The sequence below is a fragment of the Pristis pectinata genome, chromosome 2 (genome assembly GCF_009764475.1).
Source record: "Pristis pectinata isolate sPriPec2 chromosome 2, sPriPec2.1.pri, whole genome shotgun sequence".
Taxonomy (NCBI): Eukaryota; Metazoa; Chordata; class Chondrichthyes; order Rhinopristiformes; family Pristidae; genus Pristis; species Pristis pectinata.
The window spans coordinates 115,034,647-115,062,229 of NC_067406.1; the positions used below are offsets into that span (position 1 = coordinate 115,034,647).

Consider the following 27,583-nt stretch of genomic DNA (forward strand, 5'->3'; position numbering starts at 1 on the left):
TCTCTTTTGCATCTATTTTTTATTTGTAAAATGAGCACAATAATTTCTGATATAAATACATTCATCAAACTAGACAGCATGCTCGGAAAGTAGGGCCAATGTTTATCTAGAAAAACTGACACCTAACGTTAAAATAACTGAACAGAAATATGAAGGCAATTATTTAATCAGAACAAATAATCCTTCTAATCTGCTTATAGAAAACACTGGAAATAGGGAAAGTTCAGGTTAGGCATCATTTGGGGACAGGGAAACATTTCAGTACAAAGTTAACAAAAACACTGTTTTGTACATTTGTTAAAAATTAATCTGCAAGCAAGCATTATGAAAACAAAATGAAGGAACAGTGCTAATTACACTCATTCTGTTGTACATATGTGCTGTTGTGGTGGATAAGGATTATTCTTTGCAGGAAATATTCCATAATCGAGGGTGGCTGCAAAAGAATTTGAAAAACAGTGATTGGTCACACAGTAACTTTCTCATATCACAAAAAATGGTACTCACGTCACTCTTCACAAAGAATGCTGCTTGATTGAGTAAATGCTGTATGGATACACAATGAATGTATATTGCCTTTGATGAGTTTCCAGAAGCTCTCAACAAAATAAGAAACCTTGGCTTTATTTTTTTAATTCTGTGATGTGCAGACATCAGGTTAGAACAGGATTAGGGTCAGCTATGATGCTTTTCATGGACCTCACTGGCAAAGATCATGTCCCATTTGGGTGACAGTAGAGGGGCTCCTGACAAGTGATATAAGTAAAATTCTATCCTTGGATCAGCCAGAAATTAAGAATCAAGAGAATAAAAAGGGAAACCTGCTCATCAATACCTGTGTGATAAAGAAGGCAGTTTATAGCATTTTAGCCAGAACTCATATCCCTCAAAGATCATAAAACTTAATTATATTAAGATACAAATTTAGAAAACAGTACTTGTATCTGCACAACTTTTGAACATAGGATATTGGGATTTCCCTTTCCTCCCACACCAAGAAACATTCATTCATAATATTAACATTTTTGAACAAAACCTCAATCAAAATTGTAGATTTAATTGATTCTCCAGGATTTGAAAAAAACATGCTCATCAGATTTAAAATGTATTTCCATATTTGCATAAGCTTAAAACTCAGTCACACAGCAAACACCATAAAACAATGGCATGACTTTACAAAGAGCATTTCCACTGACCACTGTGAGGTTTGCCACAGATTGTGAGAACTTTCTGAAAGAGGATTGAGATTTGTATCAGCTAATCTTTGTCACTGCGGCAATGTTCCCTCTGGCCATCAAATGTGCATCTTGATACACAGTACGTCTGTGCTATGGATGTGCACAGACGTATCCTTTTGTTTCCCAGTCTAGCTCCATCTATTCCCCTTTCTGCTGTGCAGTTACCAATATGTACTCCCTTTCAATGGTTCAGAGTTCTTCCCAGCACCAGTGTCAAAACAGTGCCCAGCACCCAAAACATTCTTTATCATATTTAATGTTTTTAAACAATTTGTGCTATCTACTAAAAGGAACTCACCCTCTTCCTCCTTTCACCACATTTCTGCCAATAGCATAGGGATGAGTTATGAAGACTGAGGTATGCCCAATAATGATCACCAAGGACAAAACTTAGTCTAATTCCACTTGTAATGCTCCAAAAGGAGTATTTCAGGGGGAATGATATCACGGAGGCTACTGATACAGAAATCATATCAGACAAAGAAGAGTGAACCTTGATTGGAAGTACCTGGCTGAATTTGGACCAGGCACTTTTGCTATAATTTAACACTTTTAGTTATTCATAAATTTATTTTAATTAATATTTTGCTATTTGGAAAATAATTTAAATATTTCAATCATTATTTTGTACAAATTTAGCAGAGGGAACATTGTCGCATTGGTGCAAATGTTTAAATGTCTCTGAATGTCTCTGAAAAACTATGAAAATCAATGACAACTTTTGTTGGCTATCAGATGCTGTCAAGGTGCCTTTGGATGAGGTCTCGTGACTGTACCAACTGAAGCCCACTTATTGCTGAGAGTACAGCACTGACCACTGAGAGAAGCTGTCTGCATCCGACCAGTAAATGCTGGTGTGGCAAACCTCGAGCTGTGGTTCCAGCTGTGGATTCAGGCTAGCACGATCTAACCCAATGTTTTCCTGATGACTGGGCAGTAAGTGCTTGCACCTCTGGAGATGATCCAGTGCTAATTGATATTAGGGAACCTGCTCTTTAAAGGCACCTGACCATGAGGCATAGCATAAGTATAAGTTATTTTGAGTTTTGGAAATGTGCTGCTGGGAATGGATGCTGACAAAGGTCCATCAATCACCCTGGGCTGAGGTGAAGTGGCACTAGGTAGCATCTACTGGGACACCTGTGCTGGGAGTGTTTCTCCCAGAACCTGAGAGAATGGTGAAAGAAATTCCATGAACACACTCATATGGACACATACAGTCTCTTTTCTTTGGTCCAGCAGTATAGTGTGGCTAGAAATAGCTGTCTGAACAGATGGGAGGGGACCCTTTCAATCCTAAATGTAGTCAAGGCCAGAGGAGTATGTACTCCAGTTAATGGGTCTGGTGTGACAGAGTGAGAACCCTCGCAGGAACGAGACATTTAACAGGTGGAGGAAGGCAAGTAATTAAACCTGTCCTTTTGGAAGGCTCCCCCTCCCCCAAATGTACTGTACACGTCTACTGAACACTTCAGTTACCAGTACCCTGCTCCCACCATAATCTTTTTTGCCTCTATTACAGGGCTGGTGGGTGATCCCACCTTGAGGACAACTCTAATGTAGAAGTGGTGGAGGAGAACACTGTATCATTGCACTTGTCACTTCCAAGTACCAGCTCAGAATCTGGGCCCCATGGGAGAGGCCTGTCTGGAAGTATTTGGCTGAGCAAACCAACTCAGAAAGCTGTCAGGTCCTGCCATCATTGACAAACTCCAAATGTTAATATCTATGCTCGTGAATTCTTTTGTCATTATGATTATGAACTTCAATGGAATGTGCAACAGGGAGTTCCATAAAAATTGAGATCTTATATTGCTGGTTCCTCAGAACAGAACTGATGTGTTTCCCCATGTAACACTGCTCTGTCTCACTTTCTGAGACATCTTCGATTGATCAACTGCAAGGTCTTACAGCTACTGGCTCTTAACCACACAGATGCAATCTCTGCAAACAACTCTTAAAGAGACATACTATGATACAAGCAACATTTTTACAGCCACACGAGATTCTGCTGTTGATGATTGGATGCAGCAGCGATGAGAGAGTGCTCTCAAGGGTGGGCACACTGATGAAGACCTGTGCCTGCAGAAGCATGTTCATTGTGTAAGGAGGCCACAGAGAGTCCCGAAGACTACAGCTAGGTGCTCCTAGCAGGAGATTGCAGAAAGATCTCGAGAGGTGAGTGCCATCTATGACTGTCTGCAGTTTGGGAAATATGATATGCAGGCTAATCCCTGTGCATCACCTGCCAGTTCTCCTAGGCTGAAGGAAAAGGAGATTAAATCTTCTCTCCTTGATTATGGAGCCTTGGTGACTTTTTTTCTGCAGCAGTGACCAACAAACTGTGATATGTGTCAGCAGTCACAGCCATTATTGATCCTGAGGCTAAACAGCTGAAAATGACCTTGGCGCTGACCTCCATGCACAAATCAGTCCATACACAAGTGAGGTTGTACCTGAGTTACAGGAGGTCACAAATCTCAATGAGAACAAAGAATGTAATTTGAGTGTTCACCCTTTAAATAGGAAGGTTTCAGAAGAACTGGTGTTTGTCAACCGCACTGTTCTGTGAGTAAGAATTAAGAAAAATAATGAATAAGAACTGTTATTTTTCAGACGTGAGGCTAAACATCAACTGCAGATGAATATTGAAATGTGCGCAAGTGTTGATGTCATTTGGGGGAATTTTACACCAGCAAAAAGAGGCAAAGGAAAATGAAAATCCTGTCAAATTGTCAGGAGTTGAATTTCCTGAAGGGTCACCCAGAAGTGGGCAGAATGTATGACAGCAGTATTGGCAACCCTTGTGATTTGCAGAAGTACCATGGACACAGCTGATCACCTGTACACATGGAAGCCAAGCTTGCATGGATGATCACTGGGGTGAGTGGAGCTTACATTTAGTTAACCAAGTGTCTTCATTATAAAATTCATTATTTGTAACTCGTATTGTTGCGAATAAATCACAGGGTGTAATTTAGTTGACTGGTTCAAGTCTGCCATGAGATAATAGGGTTAGAAATTAGATAGGGTCTGTGAAACACTAGATCTTAAAACTACATAGTTCCACAGCTTGATTTGGCTGCCAATGTTTCTTCTTCTCAGAAACAGCACAGCTTTAAGATGAACAGCAACTCACAAGATCTGTCATCAGCTAACTGACCTCCTTGATCCTCACATGCTCCTAGTGTGACACAGGCCCACAACTCATGAGTAAGTCAAGCATAAAATATAATATGTAATCAGTACAGTGCACTGCACCAAGACCAAACTATGGATGTCATTGTAATATTCTGTAAAACACAACACAATCATGGACAGAGAACAATTCAAAGTCGTTCAGCTAATAGTCTCGATGAAGGTAATTTATTTCACTGTAGAGTATATCAAAGAGAGCTGTTAAGACCATCAGTCCTTCAAGTAATTATGACCGAAACAAAACTATAAAAAGAAAACTGTCAGATCCTTGAGTTCTTCAGAAAATTATAACAAAGCATTGTCATATGGGTTACTGATGATTATATCAGGTATGTTAGAATACTTGCCATTTTTGAAAAGTCAGTACAGAATGCTAATAGTGAAACTTCACACACAGCTCCCTCTGCCTGTGTAGTACTAATCTTGGTGGTACTTCTTCTATGCCTTATCTTACTTATCATTTAGAAATCCATGGTTAGTGAAGCATCAATTTGTTGTGAAGAATCTCTAATTTAACCAAATGGTATCTAGAACAATTTCTCCAGGTCTTTTCTTGCACTCTTTTCAATCAAGATGAATTCTCAAAAGATGTATCCAATTTACTGTCTATTGTTGCTCAAAACATGACAGGATTGATCAAAAGGAAAAACCACAGGAAGGGGAAATGAAAGCAGTGCACTGAAGCTTCCAAGCACTGTCCCACACTTATGAACTCACATCATTTACCTATTGCACTCTATCTAATCTCAGACCTCCCTTTGTGTGGCAGTGTCAAGCAGAGGTTAGAAAAATCTCTAGGGGATGGGGTGGTGGGGGGAAGGGTGGTCAGTGAAGAAACAGGAAGCCGGGTCACCTTTTCATACATCTCAGACATCTGGTTTCAGAGCTCCAAGTTCAATGACTAGGGTGGGAACTCTGTGCCCAAGGGTGGCACATGGTTTTGGAGGGAGAGAAAAACTAAAAGACAAGTTCCTGTAGAAGAAAACAAAGGAAGTAAACAGAGGCAAAGAAAGAAAGGAAAACCACAGATTATAGAACTGAACAGCACACTGGCCCATTGATGTGTGTTGACTCTGCTACCTTCACTGCAGCTTTTGTCCTTACTGGCTGATGATCTTTGTTTCCTCAGTGCTTCCTATAGCTTTCACAGCTGAGAAATTAGCATCTGATTTTATGCACAAACAATGCAAAAACTGATTTAAATCCCTTCTGCTTTGACTGAAATGTTACCTCTGTTTCTCTTTCTATAGATGCTGCCTGACCTGCTGAGTTTTTCCAGTAATTTTTGTTTTTATTTCAGATTTCCAGCATCTGTAATTTTTTGATTTAAAAGAAGATTTAATTTGGAGTAGATCATGCTAACGATTATATACTGATGAAATCAGACACTTCTGTGTACTATTCATGTCAATGTGCCTGATATTTTTCCAGTGTCAAATGCAAATCTAATGATGCCACTATTAATGCTACACCCATTTGTACTTTTACCAACATAACCTGGAGCTCAAGGGTTTCACCTACCAACAGTCTCAGTACAACCAAGAACACATCACATTACTTTGTTGCTTTTATTATTAGAGGAGACACAGTTGTGGTCAGGAGATCAGCTTCAGAACTTCCTGCCCCCTGTTCAGACACCTTCTAGATCCACAGAGTGTGCTAAAACATTTTCCCTAGCTGGGCTGGCTTGAGTCTGCCGGCCAAAGCCATGTGATGGAGCACCCTGGGATGCCAGGCTGTGGGTCAAGATGAGCATGCTGCCTGAGTGGTGGGAAGTGACCTAGTCCCTTATGAGAGGTACATCAGTGTGCTGAATGTTAACACTGAACCATCTCTCAGGAGACCAGTAAGGTAATGGAGCAATCATCTGGTGGTCCACAAACCACTCCACCACTGTTTCAACCCCCAGACCTGAAGCCAACCAGGCTGATGGACCTCAAATCACAGGTAACTGGGCCCCGTCATCTTCACGTTCCCTTACAGAGTCAGCTCTCTATTCAGTCTGAGCAGGGTTCCTTTCATCGTGAAGAGCATGTGAATGGATGGGGGGCTGGGGAACATGTTACTCATCCCACAGCAGAGAGTCCAGTTCTCATAGGGCTTGTCTCGGCTCCTGTAGGACAACGAGCTGCTCACCTGTGGCATCTCTGGTCATACAGGAGAGCAATCTGCTCATGTGCAACATCTCTCTGTTTGTGCGGAACAGCAGCTGCTCATGGGCAACATTCCTGCCTCTACTGTTCCTGGATGGCACCTCTCTACTCAGTGAGGACATCAGGCTGCTCTCCAGTGGCTTATTACTCTTCCCTTTGAGCTTCAAGCTGCTTCCACATAACAGGGACCAGACCCCTTGCTGGAAAAACCTCATGCAGTCTCCATCTCTGCCTTCACAGCAGTTGTCACCTGAAACATTAGGCTCAGTATGATGGGCTTGTCATCAATCTCCAGGATAGGTGCACACGACCTCCATCCATTGAGGTCGGCTTGACAACACTGATCATCTCTCTTTGCATTCACACCAGTTTGTGGGCAGCAAAGCGGTGGTGTCTGAGTTTGCTCGTTATTCCTGTGACCACATGGGTTTCCTTATGCTCCTGTTTTCCACCACATCCCAAGGACATCCACCTTCTTGAACCACTACAGTCCTTATGATGAAGCTGTTCCCATCGTGCTGTGAGGTAGGGAATTCCAAGACTTCAATCCAGGAAAGGATCAGAGATATATTTCCAAGTCAGGGTGATGTGCAACTTGGATGGGAGCCTGGGGATGGTGGTGTACCATCTCATACACCTGTTGCCCTTGTTCTTTGTGATGGTAGAGGTCACAGGTTTGGGACGTGCTGTAAGATCTTGAAATTTCTTCCAACATCACTGTATACATCACGGATTTTCACTCCTGGCCTTGGTATGATCCCTGACAGGCTCTACTAATGATGGCTATTGTGGGTCTTTTACCCACCTCCACCCTCCAGTGCATATGACATCCCTCCTAACACCTGTCTCCTGCACCAGAATTTTAGTATTATACTGCACGAATTGTGGAGTTTTCTCCCTCTCACATGCAATCCCTCTTTCTGAAATAACCATTGTATTTATTATGGTGACCAGCAGTGCCTTTAATAGCTGAACTACTTTTCATCAATCTGTGACAAAGTGTTAGTGGCTGTTCTAGGGTGAGAACAGTCCTGACAGGAACTCTGTAGATCCTATTTTAGCATGTTTCTGGGTTTAAACCACTCTAATGCTTTAAATGTCTTTCTAGTCAATTTCACGATTTTTTGTGGGAGGGGGATGTTGTGTGTTGACATGAAGTGCATTTGCATTGGCATGGAATGCGTTGACAGGTTAGTGCATCGGTCAAAGAGTGAAATCCAATATCTAGGCTCACGTTTTCCCCTAGAGTAATAACATGTTCACCAACTCATCCTTTCAGATCACGGTGCTGCTATAACTATTATTTTCATGTTAATTTCACCAGGAAAGACTAGTTTTCCCCTTCCAGACTGCACTCCTTTTTATGTCGGGAGTTGCTCATAGGATCCCACTTGAGTTTTTTTTTTATTTTCTGGTAGATTATCATTGTTGTGGATTAACTACAGATCTTGGTTCAAGGTGTTCTTGATTAAAAATTTTTATTATTTTATATTTAAATTAAGCTGGAAAGGATGCAGAAAGATTCATGAGGAGGTCACCGGGATGGGAGGTTTTGATTTCTAAGGGGAGACTGGATAGGCTGGGACTTTTTTCCCTGAAATGTAGGAGGCTGAGGGGTGATATTTAGAGGTTTAGAGGTATATAAAATCCTGAGGCGCGAGATAAAGTGGATGGTCACCGTCTTCTTCCTAGTAGGGGAGTCTACAACTAGAGGACATAGATTTAAGGTGAGAGGGGAAAGCTTTAAAATGGACCTGAGGGGCAACTTTTTCACACAGAGGGTGATGGGTACATGGAGGGAGCTGCCAGAGGGACCGTAGAGCTGGGTACAACTACAATGTTTAAAAGACATTTGGGCAGGTTCATGGATAGGAAAGGCCTAGAGGGATATGGGCCAAATGGGACTAGATTGAATGGACATCTTGGTCAGCATGATCGAGTTGGGCTGAATAGTATGTTTCCACGTTGCATAACTCTATGACTCTATTTATTTTTAATTCCATAAGAGCTGCTTGGACTTTTTCCAAATTACTGTAGAACGAGTATAACATTATTGATCAGGTAGATTCAGGTGTATCAAGAGTTTTGGTTGTAGTTGACTTCCTATCAAATTCTCCTGCACCATAAACTCAATAGATTGTGGGACTAAAGTTAATAAACCGAAGTATATCCACAAAGCTACCAGCTCAAAAATATTGACCATGTAATGCCTAGTGACTGTTACGTGGTTTTCCATTTCCCCTTCTCTCCTTTGTTTTTGTCTCTTCCTGTGTGAAGCTATATGTGGTGGTTGAATATATAAAAGAAGAGAAAGTATCGCTCCTACTTCACAATTATCCATTGTTCTCGTGAGGACTCGACAAACCCTGTTCTAAGTACATGCTGCTGATTTTTTAAACTGAAGACAGAATGGTCACAATATCTCACCAACTCCAGGGAAATTTGACCAAACAGGAAATTCTCACTAATTAATCCATGATAACTTAAGTTTTGGGAACTCACACTAGCTCTGACTAGAATGTACCATCATTTGAGAAGTATACTTTTACTTTATTATATAGTTTTGAAAGAAAAGTTATATAAATAAAATGGGCTAGTCACTGAGGCACATGCATACTATGTAGTATTAGTAATAAAACTTTGCAGTACAGTCTTTCATTATTTCAGCCAATGATATATGCTGTCTTAAGGTGTCAACATATCATATTATGGCTGTGCTGTAGTCATTATCAAATTAAATTCCAATGCTTTCTTTATTCTGATCGCCAAGCTGCAATGAATAATCTTTCTTCTACTCAGGTCCCTGTCTTCATTGGTTCGCTGATGCCTTTGGCATCTTTGTTCAAGACCACTTCCTGTTGTGTCTTGTTGTGGCATGCAACTTATGTGCAATAGTTGCAGACAATGAAGACAATTATTAAATATACCACACTTACAGCTTTTTAAAAAAATCTATGCATGGTTTGTTTAAATGCAAGCCTGTAAAATTAATATTTGTATTGAGAAATACAAACAATTAGTTTTCAGAATTAAAAATAACAAACACTGACCTGCGTTTTAATTCTTGTCTTCGCTGACGTCAAGTAAACTTTCATTTTGAGCTAAAATGATTTAGAAACATAATTATCCAACAGAACACAGCAACACTCTTTAATACCACAAATAGCTTGAGCCTGGAGGAAGAGGATACTCTCATGGTCTTCCCTGACAATTAGAATAAAGTTTTCGCACTGAAACTTCCATAAATGTGTAACATAAGGAAATTCCACAAGAAATAATGAAGAATTAAATGAGGGCAATGGAGTAGAAAGGGGGCAAGGGGTTACAAGGAAATAGGAGAGAGAGAAGGGGAGAAGGGAGGCAAAGGTGTTGAGTGTAAGAGGGGGGCAGGGGAGTCATTGGGAATGAGTGTTTCTTTGTGACATGGAACCGGAGGTTACACCCATAAAGCCACTGCCCTCAAGCTTCCCTAGTGGATAGTTCCTTAAGCAGGTGCAGTCTGACTGTGCTGAGGTGTTGTTTGTTGACTTACTTTTTTCTTTCATGCTGCCCATCCATTTGTTGACTTCATCCATTTCAACTTCCATCACAGAAGCTACATCTTCCTCGAATATGGGGCTTATGAGGGAAAATTAGAAATAAATATCTTTGGTTTGGTTTTAAAAATCAGATCATTATATCTAAAACATTAAAACTAGTGAATATTTCTGGCTAATTAAAAAAAATTCTCATGTTGAAAATTCTCAGGGCTCAATCCCAAACCCAGTCTCCAGAATCACTTTTCCAGCTGCTAGGTCTTTCAATGTCCAGGTATTAACCGAATTGGGTAACAGCTGTCAGTGAAACAGACAACGTGTCTCTATTTTCCTAAAGCTTTCCAGTTTCAGAAGAGCCACTGGGGATCTGTGATGACAGGGACAGGAGGACATCCATCTTGAAAAGCACTCACTCTCATCACATCCACCTCTGTGGGCTTGAATGGGGCAGGTGATGGCTTCAGTTTCATTCAAGGGCTGTTTACAGCACTTCTGCCAGAGCTACAGCAGGAGTCTATCACAAGACATGTGGGACTAACAACTCACTTTGCATGCTGAGATGCTTTAAATAGCAGTTTATGTTCTCTCCTGTGGATTTTAATTCATTTTCAGCCTTAACCTGTGAGATTTCTGGAGGAGCTATGGTGCAAGTATACACAACTACACACAGATGAGGTGTGTTATCCCTTTAATCAGCTCCTACTGGTCATTGAGGGAAGTCCTTAGGCAACATGAACTCAATCACTCACAATCTTGCCAAAGGGAGAAAATGCACGTCTCTGGTGTGTTTGGTGGCCCGCAGGAAAAGTCAATGGCAGAATGCAACTGGCACCAGCATAATTTCTCTCTGAAACAAACAGCAACTATGACATTTTCCTGCGTACATAGTTTAATGCAGGAATCCTAAAATTGCTGTCAGTGATTGAACACAGATCTACTGAATGATCTGTACCCTTCCTCAAACAAATCAAAAGAAGTCACTAGAATTGGTGTGAATATAAGCTTCTTATAAACTATTCTTCCCGTTGGATTTTAGTTGTTTATTCAGCATAGTTACTACTTAGCAAACTATTTAAAAACCCCTCACACAATTATTTGAAAATATAAGGGATTTAAAAAAAATCAAAATGTGTATTTGTAGTATTTCAATTTCCATTTTAAACAAATGTTTATGTTCTCATCTTTATTTTGCAATCGAGAATGTTTAAAAAGGTCATTAAAAATTGTGCCTTTTGCTTCATAGCATGCTGGAGAATTTTTTAATGATGATATAAAATGCTGAATGAACTGACACCTGGTGGAAATGAGCATCAGGAAATGAGATGTTCTCATTGCAGAGGTGGCTCAATCTTTGTGGAAAGATTTCTTTGGGATCAGAGGCAAGTACTGATCCGTCACATCTAACTGCAAATTCTGGACCAATGTACCTCCAGCCTCGGTGTCAGCTTTTGTTTATCAGGGGAAAGAATGCACTTTATCCAAAGAACTGTAAAATAATCTGGTGTCCACTGATAGTATGCAAGAGTGTTGCTGTCATATGGTCTGTTAACAAACACAAGATATTTAGATCTACTTACTCCTGCAACAGGGCAAAGGTTATCAAGAGCCCTGAGCCCTATTACTCATCAAAAGGTATTGTTTAATAGTGGAGCATTTATTTCTGGATATATGCACAACTGCAATAGTGCATGTTACATGACATGGTCCTTAAAAACTCTGTACATAAACATGACACTATTGAACTTGTTTTATGTTGCAATTAAGTCAAAATAATGAGGCTGCATTGGCTGATGGCTCTGCTTTGGTCATCCAGTTTATACAGGACAACGGTCTCAAATTGCCCAATAACTTTTGTGTTTAGAGTTGGTGCAGCAGTACTTGGAGAACAGCTTTACTTTTGTCAGTGTCCTACTCTTCTGTTTTGCACATTGAAGTTAGGACAGGATTCCTGACCATTGGAGCAGGTTTCAATATTTTCCCCCTATTTTTGCTTGAATTTCATGAAAACACAAGTACAGAAAATGCACAGGCTAATTGAAACCTTTAAAACTCACAAAACTGTTCAGAGCTAAAGAATATATAATGTGCTATGGTCTTAAATCTGGATAAATTGACAATGGGGTGGTAGCAGCAGTGTGGCACTGAACATCCTAATGGTATAAGCATCTAATGATTTACCACACCACTCCTTCTTTATCTGAGATAGGTAGTTAAAATCAAAAAGAGAAATAAAAGTTTTCCAGTTTGTGTAAGCCAGCGCTTAGCATTCATGCCATAAAATAACACAGTTTACAGCCTGAAGGCTGAATATTTCTCTCAGCTGATAACTGTGAGGGAGTGCTAAACTCAAATATTTATTTCACACTGAAGCTCATCTTCAAGTCTCTGGCATGATCATTGATGAATAGTTACCTGTCTAATGCATTCATTGACATGTCAAATAGAAGAACAGATTTCATTTCATTGGATGTGATTAACAGCATTCTCTTGATTCAGATATGTTTAAAGTAGGACTGCTAGCTTTGCTCTTATCTGCTTAAAGAGCACTTACGTAAAGCAGCTGCTTTTATGGAATGCATCTAACTTGCAGCATTTTCTTTCTTGTTGGAAGGTGGCCAGACTGTGTGAGTCACTTGCTGCTCACCAAGCTGGCAACCTTCCAACTGCATCACACTGATCCGTTGATTGTTCACTGTTCCCTCGCTGTGCTATGGGCAAAAAGGAATATCCTGGCTTTAACATCTGCAGGAAACCTCTAGTGGCTGTGACCCGGGGTCCTGCAATACTTTTCAATGCAGCTGGATGCTGAAGGCAAATGGCCTCAAAATGAGCAAGAACCTGGGGAGGGACTCATTTGGGTGGGGGTGGGGTGGGGAGTTGTGAGGGGAATGGATTCAAAATTTTATTTTTTCTTCCTGCCATTAATATTTTAGCAGAATCCAACATTTATCTCAGAGACTGTGCACATTAGCAGTAGCAAGATGACAAGAGCAAGAAAGCATTATTTTCCGCTCCCCTCCTCTATCTGTCCCAGAGTGGAGACTGAACAAATCAGGAACAACATTCAGAAGGAAAGAAGAAAACAAAGCTCAGGCCTCATTTGCCCAGACCCACCCACTTTGAGGTAGGGCTGATGTGTTTGCTCTTGACCACTCAAAAAACCCTTAATAAAGTAGTTGCAAATGGTGACATAGACATCACTTTGCACAACGCAGTTTATTTCTCATTTTAAAGCCACTGACTGATGCTAATTTCTGCCATTTTTCATAAATGCCTACAATCTTCTATTACAGGGGCAGGTGGGGGCTTGTTCTGGACGATGGTGGAGGGATGGGTGTTGGTGGCAGAGGAATGGATGGTGGGAGCTATACTTTGATATCATAGGAGACTTAATAATAAATGTCACATCTTGTAAAATGAAAAAGGAAAGAAACAAGGTGCTCCTTGCTGTTTTCCCAAGATTGGGTTATGAAAGAGGCTTTCCGAAGGCAAAGAGAGGATTACTTTCATACTCCCCCTAAACTGAAGATTAAATTTCCCTAAATAAATACACCCGGACTCCTGAGTATTCAGGACATAAAAAGCACATCTCCAAAGGAAGAAGACGGGCAGGGAGAAAATTGTTTTGGCATTGCTCTAGTTAATGGCCTGACCTTTTCAAACACAGCTTTACTTTGCAGTTTAACCAGAGGCAGTTAATAAAGGAAGATCAGCTGGGAGGATCCTATGCCATTCAGGAAGTTTACCCAAATTTCAATCAGTTTAAGTTAAAATTGGCTGGGATAATAAATGCATCCACACAGATGATCTAATATGGCGAATGCAGGGATGACAAAATGCTGTGCATATTGTCCACAAAACACAGAACATTGAACAGTACTGCACCAGAACAGGCCCTTTGGCCCACAATGTCTGACCTGACCATGATGCTAAATTAAACCTATCTGCTTGAACATGATCCATATCCATCCATTTACTGCATGTTCATGTGCCTGTCTAAATGCCTCTTAAATAGCATTATCATGTCTGCTTCCACAACCACCCCTGGCAGCATGTTCCAGGCAACTACCACTCTCTGTGTAAAAAATTTATCCCACATATCTCCTTTAAACTTCCCCCCTCTCACCTTATAGCTGTGTTCTCTAGTGGTTGATTTGTGTACCCTGAGAAAAAGACTCTGGCTATCAACCCTATCTATGCCTCTCATTATAAACCTCTATCAGGGTTCCCCTCAGCCTCCGAGCATTATCCTACCAGCTGGCTGCCTTCCAAGAGGAGATTTTTTTTGTGTACCATGGAACAGAGAGAGAGAGGGAGGAAGAGAATTGTAGGGGTATTGCTGAGGGGAGAGTAGTTCAGAAAGGAGATCAGGAGAGTGGAAGTACAGATGATCAAGGATGGGTGTAGGGGTTAGTCAGATCGATTGGGGAAGCTGTTGGGCAGATGTGGTAGGTTGGAATTGAGAGACCTCTGATTTCCCAGATTCATGTGGAGTAAAACCTCCACCATGCTGGAAATTATTTTAGATCCTGCACCTCCTGCTTACAAATATCACAAGATGATGAGGAAGGCAGTTCAACTCATCTCATTCATTCATCCAAAACAACTATAAAGCATTCCTTCAGCACTGCAGCATCCATTTTGTTCTTAAATGATGTCAGGATTTTGCCACCATGACTTTATTCAGAAAACTGTTCCAAGGTAATATTGTGTGAATCAGTCTTAAATGTCCTTCTTGTCAAATTAAACCTGTGCTTCTATCTCCATTATCATGTTTAATTTTGTGTAACTACCCAGGTGTTGCAATATGAAAGGAGTATCTCGGTTCAATAGCAACACGAATGCTTTTGAAATATTTTCTCCCAACAGTGTTTCACAATGACAAAAGATCCAGAAGCAAAAAGACATTCACACCAAGATGGAATGCTTTTGAAAAATTCTACAGACTTTTTTTTCCCTGTAAAGTCTGTCCCTGCAAGCTTCAGAAGCAATTTCACTTTACATATTTTATTTTAAAATAATATATTTTAAACTTCATACCTTGCTGGACTTTCACAACTAACATCATTTATTCCTGTGAAAAAGAAGTTAACACATGTTGAAACACATTTCCAAGCAAAATTTCTGAAAGCTGGAGATAGTCGTCATTTGTAAATGTTCAACTTGTACTGAAAACAAATGAAAACCACACATGTCAATGCTTGTCTTCTCAGGAAATAAAATTGAGTTCATTTTTCATACAATTAAAGCAAATGTGTTCTGCATTCCACTGAACTACATTTGGGCAATATATTTCCCCAATAAATATATTTCTCTTTGTAAACAAGTTTGAAATTGATGTAGTGTTAAGCTCATATGGCATCTTCCCTACCATCAAATATGTGATTCAGTATTTGCTTCTGAAACAGAAATTGAAAGGATCTTTACATTATTAAGACTCCAAGGATTCTTCATGATGACATGACTACCACAATTCTCTGTAAAGGATATGCACCCATTCATTACCCAAACTGGGGTTAAGCAAAGCTCTGTTGTTACCCCAACTCTGCTCTCTTCTCTGTAGTAGCAATTCTTGCTCTCATTACTGACCAGCAAGACATCCGAAACAGAATGAATAGATGGGCTCTTTAATTTCTGTCATTTCTGAAGGAGAGCTGAAGTCTCCCAGGCACCTATCACTGATCTTGAATATGCTAATGACCATGCCATCCTCATGTTCACTGAGAATGACCTTCAGTTCATGCTGGATCTTTTTTACACTAACTTATCATAGTCAAGGATTCTCATTCAACATTGAAAATACAGTGGTGGTCTATCAGCCTGTCTCAAATAGTTATTGATGGGCAGACTTTGAAAGCAGTTGAGCACTTCTACTTCCTCAGTAGCCACCTTTCTCAAAGTGCTAATGTTGACTGAGAGATTCAGCACATGATTCAATGCGCAAGTGCTCCCTTTGGAAAATTCTTTGACATGTTTTCACTGATCATGACCCATGGGAGTATACAAGAATCCAGGTCTACAATATGAGTTGTGGGAGAATGACTAAAAACACCTTAAGGGATTGGGGAGATACCACCAACAATGAATCCAGAAAATAGGTAGGAAAATCACTGAACCCAATGACACCAGTGTCAAGTCAATGTTCCTAATGTATCAATTCTGCTGGACTGAGCATTGTCTGAGGATGCTGGTTCCTCTTCTGCTCATAGAAACCCTCTGCTCCCAGCTCAGAACTGCCATGGTGGTCAGATGAAACTCTACAAAGATATGCTGAAAGTGTACCCCAAGGAAACTGATTTGGATATCACAAGATGGGAAGAAATTGGCTATAATGGTGCCACACTTCTATCAGATGTGCTCTGCCTTTCAGGCTGAAAAGGACAAGGAGGAGGAGGGGAAGTGTACCTACTGCCAACCGGAGGCTGATCTACAACTAAACGTCTGTAACTTCTGCAGATGGGTTTATGGTTCTGGGGTCAGATCGGAGTCAAATCAGTTGAGAGCATTGTTGAATCGAGGGATTACTGATCACAGCACTCTCTGTTGTGTAGTCCTTACAGATAATCCATCGACATACCTCTGTGCTATTGACTTGCTACTTCATCTGAATGTCAGAGATGGTCTGATCAAATCTCAGAAGATTAGCAAATTAGAACCAAAAGGAAGACTAAAATCTCAGTTGAGATTGCAGTTGTGACACCTTCAGTTCATTGTACAGACAGTGCAAAGCACATGATATCACTGATCTTTGTGCCTTCTAATGTGATCTACCCAGGGACATTCATAAACAGATGTATGAAAAAAAATCCTTTAATATCAATATGGGGAATAAATAAATGGGACAACCTGTAATAATTCATTTAAAGTTTTTTTTAAATAGTGTGTTTTATACACAATAGAAGAAGAATGCAGAGAGCATGACACAGCAGGTGTTGCTGCAGTCACTCCTCACTCTACCACATGCTGGAAGAGACCTGGAGAATTTTGGCACTATTCAGATCGGCCACTGAATTTTTAATCAAAACTTTCCAAGATTTATATTCTACTGAGTCTTGGAGGATTCTGCAGAATATATTGACTAAGTGCTCTTCCTTGCTTCTATTTGATCAGAAATCATTTCTTTGAAGCTATGCGAGTTTTCCTGATATCACGTAGTGTGGCTGGAGATAAATGCAGATTAAGAGGATGACTTTTAAACAATCAAAAATAAAAGAAAAAATGCCTTTGATCAACTGCATTGTTTAAAACCTTTAGTAAATAAACTAAGATTAATTCTTAAAGTGCTTTGTATCTCTTTATCAAGCACTTGTTACATATTCCACTCAATCCCTTTGAGATAACATCATAACGTGTTTTTTTTTGCTGTCTACACTAAATGATTGTGAACTGTGTAATAATTAATGAATGTTGTATATTTTATGAATGGATATAAACAACTGCATCCTGGGAGATTTGCATAATTGCTGAGCAACAATTCCCATTGTCAGTCAGTCTTTCAATTATTGTATAATATGAAAAGAACCCAATACCCTGGCAACGGCTTCCTCCACACTGCATTTTTGTTACATGCTATTTTAACTGATACATCCTGGCTATCCAACAAATACTTCACCTGAAGTTAACAAGAGCTTCAATTAAATTCATTTGGTGATACTGTTCTGGCCTTGGCTACATTTTAACAAGGGATAACTGCTTTCAATATCACGCTGGGCAAAGCAGCCCTCTTGATTAGCACAGCAGCCACCACTGGCACGTGGTAACTGTAGCGTGTACCACCTTGTACTTACAATGATAAAGAAGGGAGACCATTTGACCCAACAGATCTCTGCCAATTCCCAGGGAAGCATTCCCATTAACCTCATTGCCCCTGTCCTTACTTCCCTGTACCCTGCAACATTCTCTCACACACACCAGCTCCTTTTTTTGATTCTTTATGCTATTAACCAACATTAAGCTGTGATTTACAGCAGCCAATTAATCTAACAGCAGACTTTTGTGATTAGGGAGGAAACTAAAGGAAACCCAAGAAATCACAGAGAGAATGTGCAAGGTCCACGCAGCTGGTACCTGAGGTCAGGGTCCCCAGAGCTGTGAGGCAGCAGCACGAACTGCTGCACCATCATTCCACCATAAAACGCACTACAGTTACACTAGGCTACATTGACAGCACATCTAAAACTCCAGCCTCTACCACCAAAGAGGGCAAGGGAGGCAGGTGTATGCCAACACCGCCACTTGCACGTTTCCCCTCCAAGTTACACAGCATCCTGACTTAGAATGTGTTGAGGGTCCCAGACTCCAACACCCTTCGAGGGAAGTAAGTTTTTCTCAACTCCTCTCTAATCCTTCACCAATTGGCTTAAACCCATGGCCTCCTATAATGGCCCTTGACATCTGTCTGCTTTCCCATGCTGATTATTACATGAAGAGCAGAATTCAGAATTACCTCTTTCACTTCCTCCTTTCTGATGATGCCATGTTCTTGGAATCATAATTCCACCTCTCTTGGTTATTCCATTATTGACACGTCAGCATTTCTTTTGCACTACCTCAGATTGCACTACTATACTTTGCACCATTCCATCGTTTTTCCCATTTACTGCTGTATTTATTATTACCATGTACACTGTTTACTCTGTCAGCTTCATACAAGCAAGTAATTTCATTACACCCTGGTATATACGACAATAAACTAATCTGAAATATATCCTTAGTCCTTCATTGAACCTCCTTCTCAACAGAATTATAAGAACACATTCAGCAAAAGATATGCAGTAGTTCAAGAAGTAGCTCACCACCACATTCTCAAAGACAGTTAGTTGCCAGTGACACCCAGACCCCCCCAAAAAATGAATAAATAATAAAAAAAATCTCATTAGAGACACAAACCTAAAGGTCCAGAAGTGTGCCAAAAAAATCTGTTTAAAATATAAATCTTTGTGATCCAGAATGGTGCAAGAGTCCTCCTCCAGACCTCACAAGTGATCCTAAAATCCTTAATTTCTGCACTATGAGTATCTATTGCCCACATCAAACCTGATTGAAGCAACACTATCATAAATTCCTGACTCCAGTTATCTGCTGCACTGGCTCCCAGGACTGATATCCCTGAAACAAGCTTGAAATGGTTAAATTAGGCTGCAGATTAAAATGGCCTGGGCTCACATTGGTGTGCTCCAATCACCTTGATTCTCCCACACCTGTTATTGCCTTCCAGTTAAAATTGGGGTTTCCAAGTGCACCTGCAAGGATTACAGTTAAAAAGCAAATAATATCACACCACGAGGGATAAAGCCTCTTTTTCAATAACTGGTATGGTGCTAATTTTGATCAGACATGAATTCAAAGTGTGATATTTTTCCACTGTGGTGCATTTCTCATGAAATTGTTTGAGGTGCAATGATGGAAGTAAAGAGACATCCACTCTGTCTCGGCACAGGGGTTGATTTTAACCTAACCACTGGACAGGAAGCAAGTAGGATCAGATCAGCCACCTGCTTCTACAAATTAGCTTCAACTGAAAGTAAAATCAATTGCCCCCGTGGTATGTCAGACCTAACCTCAGACCAGCAACCCTTCCCACAGTAATCTGATATTTTCTTCTTTGTAGGTCAACCATTTTGTTGGCTTCTTGTTATTTCTTTCAATTCAATACAATACTATTGTCTTTAACTTGTTTTAACAAATCAGTATAATAAAATATAGTTGCTTACTTTGTCTTTTTCCACGAGAACAATTCAGCAGAATGGCAATAATTAAACCAAGAAGAAAAAGGACCAGAATTGGAAGCAGAACTATCCCAATTAATTTGCTGTTATTTGGAAGGGACTCCAAAATATTTTCAGAAGATGATGAAGAGATCAATATATGTGTAAAATTTTCAGTTGTTTTCAACAAAAGTTTATTTGCCTTTGTGTTGGCATTTGCAATATTTCCATTGTGGACATCCTCCAGAATCTTTATTGCTGATGAACTTTGTGAAATTGTTGGTGACACCTTCTTACTTGGTTGTGATGTCAGACAGTTGTTGGTACAGGGGTCGTGATGTGTAGAAGTTGTAGATAATGGAGTAAATGTATAATTTTCAGTAGGATGAGTTGTATGGATCATTGGTGTGGTTGCTTCAGATCTTTCTGATGAATGGCCTGTTGAAGTGAAACAGAGGATTAAAAACCAGTTTTATTTGCATAATATGTGAAGTTTGTGGAGAGTCACAGCTCCTCTGGGATACTTGCAAACTTAACCATCCTCTCCAACACTAATCCCACCCCAATTCCCATCACTTTCCCAGGCTCCTCCCACCAAGGATTTAGTATGTCAACAAATAATAAAATAGAACCTTGCACCATGTCAGTGCCATTTCCTTGTAAGTGATATCGAATTAGTGCCAATCCTCTGCTCATTCTTTAGCACTGCAAATGGTTCCCATTGAAGAAAACATCCAATTAAATTCAGACTCTTAATATTGAATTTCTTTCCACCATCCTATCTGTCAGTGCATCCCAGGTATTAATACCTCACTTATCTATCCATAAAATATGAATTAAGTGTTCCCTATCTCTGGAAATGGTACTGTTGACAATTGTTAGTCCTTGCTCCACCCCCAGGAAGATTTTGTCTCTCCCTCTCTCGACACATGCAGATGTGATGAGTGTTAATGTTTGCACTGTACCACGGGCTATCTGAGAAACAGCATCAGGCTGCAGATGGATAAGAACTCTAGGTAGCTTGCTTAGTCACTCATTAAAATGACTTTATTTAAAATGAATACAAATAAGATTCTTTCAAAAATTGTGCTTATTGATCATCAATTACAGAATCATGATATTAGTGATGCTGTCCACCAGAAGACCCTTGAGATTATAGAGAGATCTTTCCAATGCCTGGGAAAAAGTGGATGAAATGTACTGGCAAATTTCTGGTGGTAAAGATTATCACCAGAATAAAATAGTTGAGGTGCATAGTGTCCACTACAATAAGAAAGTTGGTGAATTGTGAAGAAGGTTGCCTAAGGCAGGATATAGATCAGATGGAAAGTTGGGCAGAATATTGGCAGATGTAATTTAGTCCCGGTAAGTGCAAGGTGATGCAATTTGGGAAGTTAAAGAGGGATAGGACCTATATAGTAAACAGTAGGGCACTCAGGAGACACAAGAGACTGCAGATGCAACAAAAAAGATGCTGGAGGAACTCAGCAGGTCAGGTAGCATATATAGAGGGAAACGGACAGTCGACATTTTGGGCTGAGACCCTTCATCTGGACTGCACTAAGGATTGATGATGAACAGAGAAACCTTGGGTTCAAGTCCATAGTTCTCAAGTGGCAACAGAAGTAGATGGGGTGGTGAAGAAGGCATATGGCATGCCTGCTTTCATAGGTTGGATTCAGGACATTATGTTGCTACTTTACAACACTGTTTTGACTGCACTTGGGGCATTGTTTGCAGTTCTGGTTGCCACACCGTAGGAAGGACATGGCTGAGCAGGAGAGAGTGCAGAGGAGATTCACTAGGATGTTTTCTGGAATGGAAGTCTTTAGTCATGCAGAGAGATTGGATAGGCTGGGCTTGTTGTCCTTTGAGCAAAGGAGCTAAGGGGTATTGACCTGATAGAGGTATATAAAATGACGAGGCATAGATAGGATAGATAGTCAGAATTTTTTCCATGATAGGGGTATCAAAAACAAGAGGGCCTAGGTTTAAGATGAGGGAAGGAATTTTAAAGGGGTTTTGAGAGGAAAGTTTTTTTACACAGAGATTGGTTGATATCTGGAATGCGCTGCCAGAAGAGGTGATGGACAGATACAGTCACTATACTTGAGAGGTATTTTGACAGGCACTTAAATAGTCAAGGTATTGAAGGATATGGACCTAATGTGGACAAATGGGATTAGTGTAGATCGGTAAATAGGTCAGCATGGTGGTGCTGAGACAGATGGCCCATTTCTGTTATGCAACTGTATGACTCTATGTGTGGTTGGGAGCAGTTAGAGAGTGAAAACAATTAGAGACATTCAATGTTCTCACTCTCACTCTCAATGCTCCCATTCACTCATTGACTAGATAACCTTATAGACAGCCTATCCCCATGGTCACCCTGGTTTTACCCTATCAGAAACATCCCCCTCCCTAACTCTTCCTGCAGCTTGACTCTTTTCTTTCCTTCCCGGTTCTGATAAAAGGTCTTCAACCTAAAACACTGACCCTGTTTCTCTTCCCACTAATGCAGCCTGACCTGCTGTGTGTTTCCAGCATTTTCTATTTTTTATTTCTCTCTGTCCATTCTATCATATCCTTTCATCGTTATAAAATCATGGTCAGATTTTGGTTTTAATCCACTGTGCTCAATGGGATACAAGTCTTTCCAACCTTTTATTCATGCTACCATTTTGTGGAGTCTATTCTACACCTTCCCAAGATTAATGTTTCTCTTGAGGTGTGATGTCTAGAATTTAAGTTCAGTAATGAATATCAATACTTGAGTAGAGTTGGTATGTATTTCCCTTAGTTACATAGTTACATATCTACTTCAAAAGATTGCTCTTCTTCTCTGTTGGTCATTTGAATCCCATCTATATCTTGAAAGAGAAGGCAAATAAATTGGGATTTGAATGGGAGATCTCAGCATCTGTGAGTGTGTGCATGTGTGCAAACGTCTCAGGACCCTCATGGATAGTCCTAGCAGCTGAAGACCTGAATATGGCTCCACTATAATAGCCAGGAAGCCCTCACATTCTGACACTGATCTTGCTGTTCTGATTGAGACACAATGGCCAGCTCAAAGGACAAAGCAAAGGACGAACTGGCTTCTGAAAGGACAAACCAGAAGAGAAACATTATCTTCATGAGGTGTGTTCACTATGGATAGTGAGTTAGTTTGGCATCACAGCAACTGTCCTGAGTGATATGAAAGTCTCATGACACCCTGGTTCAGTCTAATGCAAAAGCAGCACACTTAGGTCATCAGCACGTAGTCCTCAACCCCGGAAACTCTGAAGGCCAATGAGGACCTTGAACCCTAGCCATGATCCAGAGTAAGACAAACTGATCCTTAAGTGCCAGTGTTGGAAAAGATGCAACTATTTGGACACTTAATCCTAACCTGAAGCCAACCTGCTTCCTCTGAATAACATTCCTCCTGACAATAAAGGTCCTCAACAAGAGAGTGGCAAATGTGAACCACTCTAAGCGACGGTAGGTATCGATGATGAAATTCGCCTTTGCCATCAGAGCACCAGCAGAGCCCTTGGGCATCTGAGCAATAAAAGCGTTTGAAGATCAAGACCTTAAATCCAACACAAAGCTCATGGCATAACAGGCTGCAGTAAATGTTTCTATACACTTCAGAGATTACCTTCAGCAGGCACCTCAATGAACCAGAGAGGTACCACTTAGATCCATCAGTCATCTCAGAACCCATAGGAGTGGAGTGGAAACAAATCATTCCTCAATCCTGAGAAATTGTGTGTGTGTCTGTGTATGTTTTGTGTGTGAATGTGTTTGTGAGTGTGTGTGTGTCTCTCTCCACCTAGCCAGTCTTGCAACTGATTGCGCCGTGACAGCCCATTTTACGTCTTGCTCACTCGCATTCATAGGAAAGGAAGGAGAGCAGAGGGTGAAACGGGCTGTCAGTTCACAGTAAGTCATTATCTAAGGAAACAAGCACTCAGTATCTCACTTTATGTCAACATTTCCCCTTGCTTGGTGCACATTAACTATAATCTAATGATCACAGATTGCTTCATGTGGCCCACAAAATAAGATGATGAATTTCATCCCCTCCATTGAGATAACCTCTTCTTTTTCGACATTTAAAAGTGATGATAACTGGTACAAAAAGTAGATGAATTACAAAATTGAATCATTGAGTTTCTTTGGAATCTCTCTTACGATGGGTAAAAGTTATACTTTTTGAACTATATATTAAATTAATATTGGTGAGCAACCAGAAAAGTCCAGTTTTTTTTCATTTGTTGAAAGGACAAGGGCTCTGCTGGTAACGTCAGCATTATTGCCCATTCCAAGCTGCCCTTGATGGTGGGTCACCTGTTTAAGGTGTTGGCACTCCCATAATTCAATTGTATGGAGTGTTCCAGGATACAGACTCAGCAATGATGAAGGAATGTTAAATTATTTCTAAGTCAGGATGGCATGTGATCTGGAGGGGAACCTGCAGGTAAGTGATGGTGTTGTCATGTACCTCCTGCTCTTTTCCTTCTTGCTGATAGAGGTTGAGGATTTGGGAGTGATTGTCCAAGTACTCTTGTCTTGAAACTGCAGTGCATTTTGTGATAGCATACACTGTGATAGCCACTGTGCGGCAGTGGTGGAAGGAATAAGGTTTTAGACTGATAGATGGGGTGCCTTGAATGATATTGGAACTACACTCATCCAGGCAATGAGGAGTATTCCATCACACTTCTGTCTTGTTCCTTGTTAGAAGAGCTTGGGGAGCCAGGAGGTAAGTCTCTTGCCAAAACTATCCAGGCTCTAAACTATCTTGTGACCATACTCCTATGGTCAATCCAGTTAAGTTTCTTGTCAATGGTGATGTGTAGGGTGTTGATCTTGCAAAATAGGTGGTGACAGTAATGACATTGAATGCCAAGAATGAGTGGATAGACTCTTTCTTGTTGGAGTTGGTTATTGCCTGACACACTTGCATGTGAATGTTACATTTATCTGCCTATGCGTGAATATTGTTCATGTTTTGCAAACTGGCGTTGCTTCACTTTCTGAGTGCAGATGGAATTGAACTTTATACATTCATCAGTTGACCTCTATTCATCTGATTTTATAATAGAAGCAGCTAATGAAGCAGTGGAAGACGGTAGGATCATGGACACTGTCCTGAGAACTCCTGTGGAGATGTCCTGGGCAGGAATGATTACATCTCACAGGGGTAATCATCTTTCTTTCTGCAAGGTGTAACTTCAGCCAGTGGGAGGTCTTCCCAGCTTCCCATTCCCTTCACTTTCACAAGGGCTCCTTGACATCATATTTGGTCAAGTTCTGCCTCAATATCCAGAGCAGCCACTTTCACCTCACCTCTTTGGAGCATGTTTGGACCAAGGCTGTAATGACATCTGGAGTGGAATTCTGAAGAAACCGAACTGAACATTTATGAGGAGATCATCGATGAGTAAGTGCCACCCAGTAGCCTGGCTAATGATTGAGAGTAGGCTGCTGGGGCATTTTGTGATCAGGATGGTCCACATTGCCAGGCAGGTGCCAATAATCTAACTGGAACAGGTTGGCTTGAGTTCCTCTGACTGAGGCAGGCTCTTCCAACCCAATGTTGTAGTCCATGCCATCTAATCCCCCACCCATGCATTCCCCTCCCACAGTTCCTCCATTAGAGATGAAGCCTTCAAACTTTGTTTCAACACTTCTACAGGAGGTTTAAGTAATGCAACAGAGATGAAAAACAAGAGGGCATAGATTTAAGATGAGAGGAAGAAGGTTTAAAGGTGATCTGAGGGGTAAGTTTATTTACACAGGGAATGGTTGACGTCTGGAGTTTGCTGCCAGAAAAGGTGGTGGAATCAGGTACAATTATGGGGCATTTGTTTATGTTTATGGGGCATTTAGATAGACACTTAAATAGTCAAGGCATAGAAGGATAGGGACCTAATGCATGCAAATAGGAGTAGTACAGATGGGCAAAAAGGTCAGCATGGATGTGGTGGGCTGAAGGGCCTGTTTCTGTGCTCTATGACTCTAGGAGAGAAGGGTGCATTTTTCTCAAAACGCTTCAGTGCATGGCTACAGTTAGAATCAATAATTCAAAGGAAGGAACAATAAAAGTTCATCAAACCTATTTTTGGGTTCTTGTTTTGTGAAGCTTTTCGTTTGCACTTGCCAACAGATAACTCAATATCAGTTCGAGCCACAGACCTGAGTTTCTTACTGCTTCCTCCACCATGCAGTTTCCTTCCTTGGCAAGAAGGACTGTCTGAGTGACAATATTGCCATGGTGTCTGTCATTGCTCAGTCACTATGGGAGAGCTGACAGGATCTGGCCAGATTTGCCATTCATTGCCTTGAAATAGAGCAGTTTGGTATCATCAATCAAATTCATACAGCAGCTACTTTAACTTATTTTTTCTCTTTCACTTCTTATTGATGTTCTCTCTGTAATACTGGGGTATAAAACAGACCCAATTTATGAATATAAGTTGAGTGTAAGGATGCGGCAATGAAGAAGTCTGACCTGAAATATGGTGGGGCAGTTTTTAAGCACTCTGAAGACCATCTTAAACAGACTTTTGGTTCCTTACAAAAGTGCTTAACACTCCTTTTATGCCCCAGAAGTCCAATCGGCCTTGCTCAAAATTTTTCACTGACTAATGAGAGTTGAGTTGAAAGAAAAGATTCTTCAATGTCCTAACAGTTCTTTGTGTGGGATCAAGGCCAGCAGCAGTTTTCATATGACCTAATGATACAGTCACCTAGTGCACAGGATGCGTCTGACAAAGAACAGGAAAAACAGTGAACGGCACCTCAGGAATTCCTAAGAATTATATGAGTAGGAGGTACAGCAATAAATAAACGATACTGAATTTTTAAAAATTATCACTTTTTTATACGATTAACTAGATCTAGCGGAAGGACGCTACTTTCATAAAAGTGTTGCGTTATACTTATGATCGGCTGGAATTATAAATCAGCATGATCAGTGGCACTGAAAATTAATAATTATGACTGCTTGCAAACAGCAGGTGTGAATGCAGTTTTTACAATTCTACCTTACCTTTTACAAATAGTTAGTGAGGATGGGTTTGAAAATTGAAAAACAAATTAGTTCCAGTCTATGCAAACATATTTTAAAAAGTAAGGACATTTACAAATAATTGTAAAATGAATTCCAAACAATTAATTTGCCGAGATGAAAATAATAACAAACACTAATGTCCACTACGTCCCATTTAAAAACCTCAAAAGCAAACTACTTTTAAAGTGCACTTAAGAATTGAAGCATGTTTATCTCAAATCACTCAGGCATCTGGGTGTGACTGTTCACTGAAGTTACCCAGAGGCAAGGCAGGCAGTGTAGTTATTTTTAACCAGGTTTAACAGAACGGCATTTCATAGTGACACTTACTTTTGCCAGAAAATAAGAGGACCACCATCACGATCAAACACAGCTTTGAGTTCTGCTGGTTCATGTTACTTTATAGTGAATGTGCACTCAGTTCCATTGTGCTCTGATTTCCTCTCATACTCAAAGGAACGTCACCGTTTCCTGTTTCCTGTAAATGTTTCTGGCCTTAATACTTCTTCAGGACCTGTTTTTGAATGATGTTTTTAAGGAAGTGATGCAATATAACCTGAGCTAGCTGCTGCACCAGGTTGATTATTTTTGAAAGTGTTTACTTTCTTATTCTTTGGCATTAAAGTGTACCGCGCAGGCATTTTCTACATTGAATGACCAGGATCCTCCAGCAACCCAACAAAGG

At 40.5% G+C, this 27,583-nt stretch overlaps 1 protein-coding gene across 1 annotated transcript; it reads right to left on the reverse strand.

Annotated features, from left to right (window-relative positions):
- LOC127566712 (transmembrane protein 154-like) lies at positions 1 to 27,372 on the reverse strand. Its single transcript, XM_052009265.1, has 6 exons — positions 27,229 to 27,372; positions 19,839 to 20,270; positions 15,166 to 15,199; positions 10,122 to 10,207; positions 9,640 to 9,690; positions 1 to 436 (listed from the first exon to the last, which is right to left on the reverse strand). Exons 1-5 carry the CDS (start codon positions 27,290 to 27,292, stop codon positions 9,647 to 9,649), a joined length of 660 nt encoding a protein of 219 aa, XP_051865225.1. The 5' UTR covers positions 27,293 to 27,372; the 3' UTR covers positions 1 to 436; positions 9,640 to 9,646.
- Between the last annotated feature and the right edge of the window lie 211 nt (positions 27,373 to 27,583).

Excerpts from the sequence above, each read along its gene's own strand:
- LOC127566712 (XM_052009265.1), bottom strand. The coding sequence starts at position 27,292 with ATGAACCAGCAGAACTCAAAGCTGTGTTTGATCGTGATGGTGGTCCTC. Across the intron at positions 15,200-19,838 it reads TTCTCGTGGAAAAAGACAAA|GAATAAATGATGTTAGTTGT; the intron begins GTAAGCAACTAT and ends TCTTTTTCACAG. Across the intron at positions 9,691-10,121 it reads GGGCAGCATGAAAGAAAAAA|CTCAAAATGAAAGTTTACTT; the intron begins GTAAGTCAACAA and ends AAATCATTTTAG.